The 12,500-nt window shown below is 44.5% G+C and overlaps 1 protein-coding gene across 6 annotated transcripts in view; it reads left to right on the plus strand.

Moving 5' to 3' along the window:
* Window positions 1–12,500, plus strand: part of LOC135510301 (diacylglycerol kinase delta-like) — an 85,049-nt gene that overhangs the window by 38,983 nt on the left and 33,566 nt on the right. For 5 of the 6 annotated variants that reach the window (XM_064931113.1, XM_064931114.1, XM_064931115.1 and 2 more), the window contains 5 exons: window positions 3,157–3,267; window positions 3,478–3,558; window positions 4,054–4,158; window positions 6,292–6,424; window positions 11,774–11,880. In XM_064931113.1, the coding sequence (XP_064787185.1) occupies window positions 3,157–3,267; window positions 3,478–3,558; window positions 4,054–4,158; window positions 6,292–6,424; window positions 11,774–11,880 (537 nt within the window). Of the gene's footprint in view, window positions 1–3,156; window positions 3,268–3,477; window positions 3,559–4,053; window positions 4,159–5,704; window positions 5,750–6,291; window positions 6,425–11,773; window positions 11,881–12,500 lie in introns of those variants that run through there. The other variant, XM_064931117.1, reaches the window with a different exon arrangement.

Below are 12,500 nucleotides of genomic sequence, written 5' to 3' on the forward strand. Positions count from 1 at the left end.
TGGGAGCCATTTCCAAATGCCTGAAGGTACCATGTTCATCTGTACAAACAATAGTACGCAAGTATAAACACCATGGGACCACGCAGCTGTCATACCGCTCAGGAAGGAGACGCGTTCTGTCTCCTAGAGATTAACTTACTTTGGTGCGAAAAGTGCAAATCAATCCCAGAACAGCAGCAAAGGACCTTGTGAAGAAGCTGGAGGAAACAGGTACAGAAGTATCTATAGCCACAGTAAAACGAGTCTTATATCGACATAACCTGAAAGGCCGCTCAGCAAGGAAGAAGCAACTGCTCCAAAACCACCATAAAAAAGCCAGACTACGGTTTGCAACTGCACATGGGGACAAAGATCGTACTTTTTGGAGAAATGTCCTCTGGTCTGATGAAACAGAAATAGAACTGTTTGGCCATAATGACCATTGTTATGTTTGGAGGAAAAAGGGGGAGGCTTGCAAGCCGAAGAATACCATCCCAACCGTGATGCACGGGGGTGGCAGCATCATGTTGTGGGGGTGCTTTGCTGCAGGAGGGACTGGTGCACTTCACAAAATAAATGGCATCATAAGGATGGAAAATTATGTGAATATATTGAAGCAACATCTTAAGACATCAGTCAGGAAGTTAAAGCTTGGTCGCAAATGGGTCTTCCAAAAGGACAATGACCCCAAGCATACTTCCAAAGTTGTGGCAAAATGGCTTAAGGACAACAAAGTCAAGGTATTGGAGTGGACATCCCAAAGCCCTAACCTCAATCTATAGAACGTTTGTGGGCAGAACTGAAAAAGCTTGTGCGAGCAAGGAGGCCTACAACCTTACTCAGTTACACCAGCTCTGTCAGGAGGAATAGGCCAAAATTCACCCAACTTATTGTGGGAAGCTTGTGGAAGGCTACCCCAAATGTTTGACCCAAGTTAAACAATTTAAAGGCAATGCTACCAAATACTAATTGAGTGGATGTAAACGTCTGACCCATGAAAGAAATAAAAGCTGAAATAAATCATTCTCTCTACTATTATTCTGACATTTCACATTCTTAAAATAAAGTGGTGATCCTAACTGACCTAAGACAGGGAATTTTTACTCTGATTAAATGTCAGGAATTGTGACAAACTGAGTTTAAATGTATTTGGCTAAGGTGTATTTAAACTTCCGACTTCAAGTGTGTGTGTGTGTGTGTGTGTGTGTCTGACGTAACTACCCTTTGTACCCAGCAGAATCTCTGTGCCCAGCTTTGAACACACACACGTACGCACATACAAACACTGAAGGTGTGAGCAGAGCTGTGAAACATATGAGTCCGTTTTCACCTTGTGCACCGGGGAAGTCGCACACACACACACACACACACACACACAGTTGCGCTGCCAACACTGTCAGTTTGTATGTGTTCAGCATTATTATAATTCCATGTATAACACTTGTATTTTCATCAACATTTGTGATGAGTGTTTTTGTAAATTGATGTGGCTCTCTGCAAAATCACCGGATGTTTTGGAAGCAAAACATTACTGAACAACGCGCCAATGTAAACTGAGATTTTTGGATATAAATATGAACTTTATTGAACAAAACATACATTTATTGTGTAACATGAAGTCCTATGAGTGTCATCTGATGAAGATCATCAAAGGTTAGTGATTAATTTGATATCTTTCTGCTTTTTGTGACTCCTCTCTTTGGCTGGAAAAATGGCTGTGTTTTTCTAAGACTTGTTGCTGACCTAACATAATCGTTTGGTGTGCTTTCGTCGTAAAGTCTTTTTGAAATCGGACTCTGTGGTGGGATAAACAACAAGTTTGTCTTTTAAAATGGTGTAAAATACTTGTATGTTTGAGGAATTTTAATTATGAGGTTTCTGTTGTTTGAATTTGGCGCCCTGCACTTCAGCTGGCTGTTGTCATGTCGATCCCGTTAGCGGGATTTCAGCCGTAAGAAGTTAACAAATCACATCGTTCTCTTCCATAGTGTGGCTCCTCCAGCTCTGTAGTTTGTTGACTTTCCAAGTTACAGCAACCTTTAGAACATTTTTAATGACATCACAAAATAGCAAACAAAATTACATTAGTGTTCTACAGACCTCGGACCATTCACCACGTTCTACGTTCAAAATATTGTTCCAGTATTCACTTTTGAACGTGTTGACTTTCAGCGGTAAAAAGGTCTGTTGAGACAAACAACGTTCCTTTAGAGAATGTTGAGAGCACAGACTTGTGTCTTCTCCCTTGATTTACAACAGGACGTGAGTTCTTAATCCCCGCTAGTTCATTCTTTCCCCCCTCTCTATGAGTGAAAGGGGGTCTGATTTTAAGTTAGTCATTGCAAACCTATTCTGACCTATTTCGATCCTCGTGGTCAGTCATGACAGTCCCTCTCTGGTGGGTTCAATCTTGGAAGGATTCTGCAAGTCGCAGAATTATCACACTTTTTGTTCAAGAATGACCACGGGACGTCCTGGTTGTGGAGCGTCCTGACAGGACATGCTCCTGCTCTCTCTTTTTAAGGCAGCACATACCAGTACTAACCTGAACTAACTGGTAATACCCGATTTCAATGTTATCTCACGTGTTCTTAGACAAAGATATAAAAATCCCAAACACATCAATCTGTCCTCTCATAGGAGGTTATATAGATTTCTGGAAGTGGTGTTGTCATATCAACAGAGGAGAACAGGGCATCATGTACCCATATAAATATCTTGGTGGAGCTAAATGTAACTGAATTAAATTATTTGAATAGTTGCCACATGTTTCCTGATTTATACAGTATCTTCTATGACATAATCTCACCCCCACACACACCCTCTCTCGCTAACACGCAAGCATGCACCTCCACCCCCACACACATCCTCCGAGCCCTAACTCAACCCTCTCTCTCCCTCTCTCTCTCTCTCTCTCTCTCTCTTTCTTTCTTTCTCTGTCTCTCTGTCTCTGTCTCTCTTTCTTTCTCTCTCTTTCTTTCTCTGTCTTTCTTTCTCTCTTTCTTTCTCTGTTTTTCTTTCTCTCTCTTTCTTTCTTTCTTTCTTTCTCTCTCTCTCTTTCTTTCTTTCTTTCTTTCTTTCTTTCTCTCTTTTCTTTCTTTCTCTCTTTCTCTCTTTCTCTCTCTTTCTTTCTCTCTTTCTTTCTCTCTTTCTCTCTCTCTTTCTTTCTCTCCATAGAAAAGTGTGAAGGAGGGGATCCTATTGAAACAGACTAGCTCATTCCAGAGATGGAAAAGGAGGTTCTTCAAATTGAGAGGAAGGACACTTTACTATGCCAAAGACTCAAAGGTGACCCATATTTTTGAAGAAGGTTTTTACTTGTAGTGGCTGTGATATGTGGTTGTTTTTACCTTAATTGAATTCCCTGACTAAGTTGCTCTGGATAAGTGTCTGCTCAATGACTGAAATGTAAATGTGTTTGTATTACTTCCCCCTTCATTACATTGGCTTTGACGTGAACTTTTTATTACAAAATGATGACTTTTTTTTTTCCCCAAGTCTCTGATATTTGACGAGGTGGACCTATCAGACGCCAGCGTGGCCGAGACCAGCACCAAGAACATCAACAACAGCTTTACGGTAACCATGACGACACACTACTTCCTCTACCGTTCACATTATTTTGGTTTTACTGAGATTTACTGTCAGGGTTCAGGTCTGACAGAATCTGTGCAGAAGATCTAGGTGCTGCTGTAGGCCTTCCTTGGTTGAGGACAGAAGCACCAGATTATCAGCAAACAGCAGACATTTGACTTCAGATTCTAGTAGGGTGAGGCCGGGTGCTGCAGACTGTTCTATTGCCCTTTGCCTTTGTTTTGGTTTGTTTGTTTGTCAATTAGGATGTGCAGGGTGAATACGTGGTCTGTCGTAGAGTCATTTGGTAAAAAGACAATTCGACATTTGCTCAGTACATTGTTTTCACTGAGGAAATGTACGAGTCTGCTGTTAATGATAATGCAGAGGATTTTCCCAAGGTTGCTGTTGACGCATATCCCACGGTAGTTATTCACTCTCAATTCAAGGGGCTTTATTAACTCTCTTTTTGACTCTCTCTCTCTCTCTCTCTCTTTCCAGGTGATCACTCCATTCAGGAAGCTGATGCTATGTGCAGAAAGCAGGAAGGAGATGGAGGATTGGATTGGTGCTCTGAAGTCTGTACAGAAATGGGAGACTTACGAGGTAAACTTGTCTAACCTCCATCCTCTCTATCCCTCCATCCCTCCATCTCTCTACCCTCCATCCTCTATCCGTCCTCCCCTCTATCCCTCCATCCCTCTGTCCCTCCTCCCCTCTATCCCCCCATCCCTCTGTCCCTCCTCCCCTCTATCCCCCCATCCCTCTGTCCCTCCTCCCCTCTATCCCCCATCCCTCTGTCCCTCCTCCCCTCTATCCCCCATCCCTCTATCCCTCTGTCCCTCCTCCCCTCTGTCCCCCATCCCTCTGTCCCTCCTCCCCTCTATCCCCCATCCCTCTGTCCCTCTATCCCCCATCCCCTCTATCCCTCCTCCCCTCTATCCCCCCCGTCCCTCTGTCCCTCCTCCCCTCTATCCCCCCCCCCGTCCCTCTGTCCCTCCTCCCCTCTATCCCCCTTCCCTCCTTCCATCTGTCCCTCCTCCCCTCTATCCCCCCCATCCCTCCGTCCCTCCTCCCCTCTATCCCCCCATCCCTCTGTCCCTCTATCCCCCATCCCTCTGTCCCTCTATCCCCCATCCCTCTGTCCCTCCTCCCCTCTGTCCCTCCTCCCCTCTATCCCTCTATCCCTCCATCTCTCTACCCTCCATCCTCTATGCCTCCATCCTCTCTATCTGTCCAGCCTTTTATCCCTCTTTCCCTCCATCCTCTCTATTCCTCCCTCCATCTTCTCTTTCCCTCCATCCTCTCTATTCCTCCCTCCATCTTCTCTATCCCTCTATCCTCTCTATTCCTCCCTCCATCTTCTCTATCCCTCTATCCTCTCTATTCCTCCCTCCATCTTCTCTCTATCCCTCCATCCTCTCTATTCCTCCCTCCATCTTCTCTATCCCTCTATCCTCTCTATTCCTCCCTCCATCTTCTCTATCCCTCTATCCTCTCTATTCCTCCCTCCATCTTCTCTATCCCTCTATCCTCGCCATCCTTTCATTGATTCTCTCTTTTCACCTGTTGGCCTCCCATCCTTCTAAAAGGGACATCTTAGGTATGATGTTTATTTAACATTGATGGTAACAGTGTATTTTCCGGGCCTCCCGAGCGGCTCAGTGGTCTCGGCACTCCATCGCAGTGTTAGCTGTGCAACTATAGACTGGGAGACCCATGGGGCGGCGCACAATTGGCCCAGAGTTGCCCGAGTTAGTGGAGGGTTTGGCTGGCAGGGATTTCCTTGTCCCATGGTGCACTAGCAACTTCTGTGGTGGGCCGGGTGTAGTGCACGCTGACACGGTCGCCAGGTGCAAAGTGTTTCCCTCGGGTTTCCTTCGGGGTTAAGCGGGCATTGTGTCAAGAAGCAGTTTTTCGGATGACGCAGGGCTCTGGACCTTCGCCTCTCCTGAGCGTACGGGAGTTGCAGCGATGAGACAAGACTGTAACTACCAATTGGATACCATGGTGGGACAAGACTGTAACTACCAATTGGATACCATGGTGGGACAAGACTGTAACTACCAATTGGATACCATGGTGGGACAAGACTGTAACTACCAATTGGATACCATGGTGGGACAAGACTGTAACTACCAATTGGATACCATGGTGGGACAAGACTGTAACTACCAATTGGATACCACAAAATGGGGTAAAACAATTACATTAAAAAACAATGTATTATTGTCTGAGGACACTAAAGTCTCTCTCTCTGTCTCTCTCTCTCTCTGTCTCTCTCTCTGTCTGTCTCTCTCTCTCTCTCTCTCTCTCTCTCTCTCTCTCTCTCTCTGTCTCTCTCTCTGTCTCTCTCTCTCTCTCTGTCTCTCTCTCTCTGTCTCTCTCTCTCTGTCTCTCTCTCTCTCTGTCTCTCTCTCTCTCTCTCTCTCTCTCTGTCTCTCTCTCTCTCTGTCTCTCTCTCTCTCTCTGTCTCTCTGTCTCTCTGTCTCTCTCTCTGTCTCTCTCTCTGTCTCTCTGTCTCTCTCTCTGTCTCTCTCTCTGTCTCTCTCTCCTCTCTCTCTCTCTTCTCTCTCTCTCCTCTCTCTTCTCTCTCTCTCCTCTCTCTGTATCTCTCTCTCTGTATCTCTCTCTCTGTATCTCTCTCTCTCCTCTCTCTCTGTCTCTCTTCTCTGTCTCTCTTCTCTGTCTCTCCTCTCTCTGTCTCTCGTCTCTCTGTCTCTCTGTCTCTCTCTCTAGACCAGTCTATTTAATATGGAACATTTCTCTGGGATGCATAACTGGTATGCCTGTTCCCACGCCAGACCCACCTTCTGTAACGTCTGCAGAGAGGCCCTCTCCGGAGTCACCTCACACGGACTGTCCTGTGAAGGTACACACCCCCTCCCCACACACGCGACTTTACGTTCACAGACGCAATGGATAAGGTTAAAGCTCCTCTTGATGTTTCCATGTGCATCTTTACAGTCATTGGGGCATCTTTACAGACATTGTGGCATCTTTACAGTCATTGGGGCATCTTTACAGACATTGGGGCATCTTTACAGTCATTGGGGCATCTTTACAGACATTGTGGCATCTTTACAGTCATTGGGGCATCTTTACAGTCATTGGGGCATCTTTACAGTCATTGGGGCATCTTTACAGACATTGTGGCATCTTTACAGTCATTGGGGCATCTTTACAGACATTGTGGCATCTTTACAGTCATTGTGGCATCTTTACAGTCATTGGGGCATCTTTACAGTCATTGGGGCATCTTTACAGTCATTGGGGCATCTTTACAGTCATTGGGGCATCTTTACAGTCATTGGGGCATCTTTACAGTCATTGTGGCATCTTTACAGTCATTGTGGCATCTTTACAGTCATTGGGGCATCTTTACAGTCATTGGGGCATCTTTACAGTCATTGGGGCATCTTTACAGACATTGGGGCATCTTTACAGTCATTGGGGCATATTTACAGTCATTGTGGCATCTTTACAGTCATTGGGGCATCTTTACAGTCATTGGGGCATCTTTACAGTCATTGGGGCATCTTTACAGTCATTGGGGCATCTTTACAGTCATTGGGGCATCTTTACAGTCATTGTGGCATCTTTACAGTCATTGGGGCATCTTTACAGTCATTGTGGCATCTTTACAGTCATTGTGGCATCTTTACAGTCATTGGGGCATCTTTACAGTCATTGGGGCATCTTTACAGTCATTGGGGCATCTTTACAGTCATTGGGGCATCTTTACAGTCATTGGGGCATCTTTACAGTCATTGGGGCATCTTTACAGACATTGGGGCATCTTTACAGTCATTGGGGCATATTTACAGTCATTGTGGCATCTTTACAGTCATTGGGGCATCTTTACAGTCATTGGGGCATCTTTACAGTCATTGGGGCATCTTTACAGTCATTGGGGCATCTTTACAGTCATTGGGGCATCTTTACAGTCATTGTGGCATCTTTACAGTCATTGGGGCATCTTTACAGTCATTGTGGCATCTTTACAGTCATTGTGGCATCTTTACAGTCATTGGGGCATCTTTACAGTCATTGGGGCATCTTTAAAGTCATTGGGGCATCTTTACAGTCATTGGGGCATCTTTACAGTCATTGGGGCATCTTTACAGTCATTGTGGCATCTGTACAGTCATTGTGGCATCTGTACAGTCATTGTGGCATCTGTACAGTCATTGTGGCATCTGTACAGTCATTGTGGCATCTTTACAGTCATTGTGGCATCTTTACAGTCATTGGGGCATCTTTACAGTCATTGGGGCATCTTTACAGTCATTGGGGCATCTTTACAGACATTGGGGCATCTTTACAGACATTGGGGCATCTTGGCATCTTTACAGTCATTGTGGCATCTTTACAGTCATTGGGGCATCCTTACAGTCATTGGGGCATCTTTACAGTCATTGTGACATCTTTACAGTCATTGGGGCATCTTTACAGATGTTGGGGCATCTTTACAGTCATTGGGGCATCTTTACAGACATTGGGGCATCTTTACAGTCATTGGGGCATCTTTACAGACATTGGGGCATCTTTACAGTCATTGGGGCATCTTTACAGTCATTGTGGCATCTTTACAGTCATTGGGGCATCTTTACAGTCATTGGGGCATCTTTACAGTCATTGGGGCATCTTTACTGTCATTGGGGCATCTTTACTGTCATTGGGGCATCTTTACTGTCATTGGGGCATCTTTACAGTCATTGGGGCATCTTTACTGTCATTGGGGCATCTTTACTGTCATTGGGGCATCTTTACAGTCATTGGGGCATCTTTACAGTCATTGTGACATCTTTACAGTCGTTGGGGCATCTTTACAGTCATTGGGGCATCTTTACAGTCATTGGGGCATCTTTACAGACATTGGGGCATCTTTACAGTCATTGGGGCATCTTTACAGTCATTGGGGCATCTTTACAGTCATTGGGGCATCTTTACAGTCATTGGGGCATCTTTACAGTCATTGGGGCATCTTTACAGTCATTGGGGCATCTTTACAGTCATTGGGGCATCTTTACAGTCATTGGGGCATCTTTACAGTCATTGGGGCATCTTTACAGTCATTGGGGCATCTTTACAGTCATTGGGGCATCTTTACAGTCATTGTGGCATCTTTACAGTCATTGGGGCATCTTTACAGTCATTGTGACATCTTTACAGTCATTGGGGCATCTTTACAGTCATTGGGGCATCTTTACAGTCATTGGGGCATCTTTACAGTCATTGGGGCATCTTTACAGTCATTGTGGCATCTTTACAGTCATTGGGGCATCTTTACAGTCATTGGGGCATCTTTACAGTCATTGGGGCATCTTTACAGACATTGGGGCATCTTTACAGTCATTGGGGCATCTTTACAGTCATTGTGACATCTTTACAGTCATTGGGGCATCTTTACAGATGTTGGGGCATCTTTACAGTCATTGGGGCATCTTTACAGACATTGGGGCATCTTTACAGTCATTGGGGCATCTTTACAGACATTGGGGCATCTTTACAGTCATTGGGGCATCTTTACAGTCATTGGGGCATCTTTACAGTCATTGGGGCATCTTTACAGTCATTGGGGCATCTTTACAGTCATTGGGGCATCTTTACAGTCATTGGGGCATCTTTACAGTCATTGGGGCATCTTTACAGTCATTGGGGCATCTTTACAGTCATTGTGGCATCTTTACAGTCATTGGGGCATCTTTACAGTCATTGTGGCATCTTTACAGTCATTGGGGCATCTTTACAGTCATTGTGGCATCTTTACAGTCATTGTGGCATCTTTACAGTCATTGGGGCATCTTTACAGTCATTGTGGCATCTTTACAGTCATTGTGGCATCTTTACAGTCATTGGGGCATCTTTACAGTCATTGGGGCATCTTTACAGTCATTGGGGCATCTTTACAGTCATTGGGGCATCTTTACAGTCATTGGGGCATCTTTACAGTCATTGTGGCATCTTTACAGTCATTGTGGCATCTTTACAGTCATTGGGGCATCTTTACAGTCATTGTGGCATCTTTACAGTCATTGGGGCATCTTTACAGTCATTGTGGCATCTTTACAGTCATTGTGGCATCTTTACAGTCATTGGGACATCTTTACAGTCATTGTGGCATCTTTACAGTCATTGTGGCATCTTTACAGTCATTGGGGCATCTTTACAGTCATTGGGGCATCTTTACAGTCATTGGGGCATCTTTACAGACATTGGGGCATCTTTAAAGTCATTGGGGCATCTTTACAGTCATTGGGGCATCTTTACAGTCATTGGGGCATCTTTACAGTCATTGTGGCATCTGTACAGTCATTGTGGCATCTGTACAGTCATTGTGGCATCTGTACAGTCATTGTGGCATCTGTACAGTCATTGTGGCATCTTTACAGTCATTGTGGCATCTTTACAGTCATTGGGGCATCTTTACAGTCATTGGGGCATCTTTACAGACATTGGGGCATCTTTACAGACATTGGGGCATCTTTACAGACATTGGGGCATCTTGGCATCTTTACAGTCATTGTGGCATCTTTACAGTCATTGGGGCATCTTTACAGATGTTGGGGCATCTTTACAGTCATTGGGGCATCTTTACAGACATTGGGGCATCTTTACAGTCATTGTGACATCCTTACAGTCATTGGGGCATCTTTACAGTCATTGTGACATCTTTACAGTCGTTGGGGCATCTTTACAGATGTTGGGGCATCTTTACAGTCATTGGGGCATCTTTACAGACATTGGGGCATCTTTACAGTCATTGGGGCATCTTTACAGACATTGGGGCATCTTTACAGTCATTGGGGCATCTTTACAGTCATTGTGGCATCTTTACAGTCATTGGGGCATCTTTACAGTCATTGGGGCATCTTTACAGTCATTGGGGCATCTTTACAGTCATTGGGGCATCTTTACAGTCATTGGGGCATCTTTACTGTCATTGGGGCATCTTTACTGTCATTGGGGCATCTTTACTGTCATTGGGGCATCTTTACTGTCATTGGGGCATCTTTACTGTCATTGGGGCATCTTTACTGTCATTGGGGCATCTTTACAGTCATTGGGGCATCTTTACAGTCATTGGGGCATCTTTACAGTCATTGGGGCATCTTTACAGTCATTGGGGCATCTTTACAGTCATTGGGGCATCTTTACAGACATTGGGGCATCTTTACAGTCATTGGGGCATCTTTACAGTCATTGGGGCATCTTTACAGTCATTGGGGCATCTTTACAGTCATTGGGGCATCTTTACAGTCATTGGGGCATCTTTACAGTCATTGGGGCATCTTTACAGTCATTGTGGCATCTTTACAGTCATTGGGGCATCTTTACAGTCATTGGGGCATCTTTACAGTCATTGGGGCATCTTTACAGACATTGGGGCATCTTTACAGTCATTGTGGCATCTTTACAGTCATTGGGGCATCTTTACAGTCATTGGGGCATCTTTACAGTCATTGGGGCATCTTTACAGTCATTGGGGCATCTTTACAGTCATTGGGGCATCTTTACAGTCATTGGGGCATCTTTACAGTCATTGGGGCATCTTTACAGTCATTGGGGCATCTTTACAGTCATTGGGGCATCTTTACAGTCATTGGGGCATCTTTACAGACATTGGGGCATCTTTACAGTCATTGTGGGCATCTTTACAGTCATTGGGGCATCTTTACAGTCATTGGGGCATCTTTACAGTCATTGGGGCATCTTTACAGTCATTGGGGCATCTTTACAGTCATTGGGGCATCTTTACAGTCATTGGGGCATCTTTACAGTCATTGGGGCATCTTTACAGTCATTGGGGCATCTTTACAGTCATTGGGGCATCTTTACAGTCATTGGGGCATCTTTACAGTCATTGGGGCATCTTTACAGTCATTGGGGCATCTTTACAGTCATTGGGGCATCTTTACAGTCATTGGGGCATCTTTACAGTCATTGTGGCATCTTTACAGACATTGGGGCATCTTTACAGTCATTGGGGCATCTTTACAGTCATTGGGGCATCTTTACAGTCATTGGGGCATCTTTACAGTCATTGGGGCATCTTTACAGTCATTGGGGCATCTTTACAGTCATTGGGGCATCTTTACTGTCATTGGGGCATCTTTACAGTCATTGGGGCATCTTTACAGACATTGGGGCATCTTTTTACTGTTTTGTTAGACTTGTTTGTCGATCTTTAAACAGATACTATTCTCTCTCACACCAGTGTGTAAGTTCAAGGCCCATAAGCGCTGTGCGGTGCGCTCCACCAACACCTGTAAATGGACCACGCTGGCCTCCATAGGAAATGACATCATGGAGGATGAGGATGGGGTGGGTAATGTAGTTCTCTTAGTTATAACCCAAATCCTTATGTTGTTTTTCCTCAAAAGTTGAGATTCTAATCATTCTGTTGTGTAGATCCACCTATTTGCCTCAAATAAAACAAATCTGATATTCCTTAATTAAATATCTCTGTGTTCCCTGTAAATATCTCTGTGTTCCCTGTAAATATCTCTGTGTTCCCTGTAGGTACAGTACATTCTGAAAGTATTCAGACCTGTTAGAGCCTTATTCTAAAATCAATTTTTATCCTCATCAAGCTACACACAATACCCCATAATGACAATTCAAAAACGGTTTTTTAGAAATGTTTGCAAATGTATTACAAATATAAAACTGAAATATTACTTTTACATAAGAACCTTTACTCAGTATTTTGTTGAAATACCTTTGGCATCGATTACAGCCTCACGTCTTCTTGGGTAAGATGCTACAAGCTTGGCACACCTGTATTTGGGGAGTTTCTCCCATTCTTCTCTGCAGATCATCTCAAGCTCTGTCAGGTTGGATGGGGAGCGTCGCTGCACAGCTATTTCCAGGTCTCTGAAGACATGTTCAATCGGGTTAAAGTCCCGCTTCTGGCTGGGCCACTCAAGGACATTCAGAGACTT

The sequence above is a fragment of the Oncorhynchus masou genome, chromosome 23 (genome assembly GCF_036934945.1).
Source record: "Oncorhynchus masou masou isolate Uvic2021 chromosome 23, UVic_Omas_1.1, whole genome shotgun sequence".
NCBI classification, from domain to species: domain Eukaryota; kingdom Metazoa; phylum Chordata; class Actinopteri; order Salmoniformes; family Salmonidae; genus Oncorhynchus; species Oncorhynchus masou.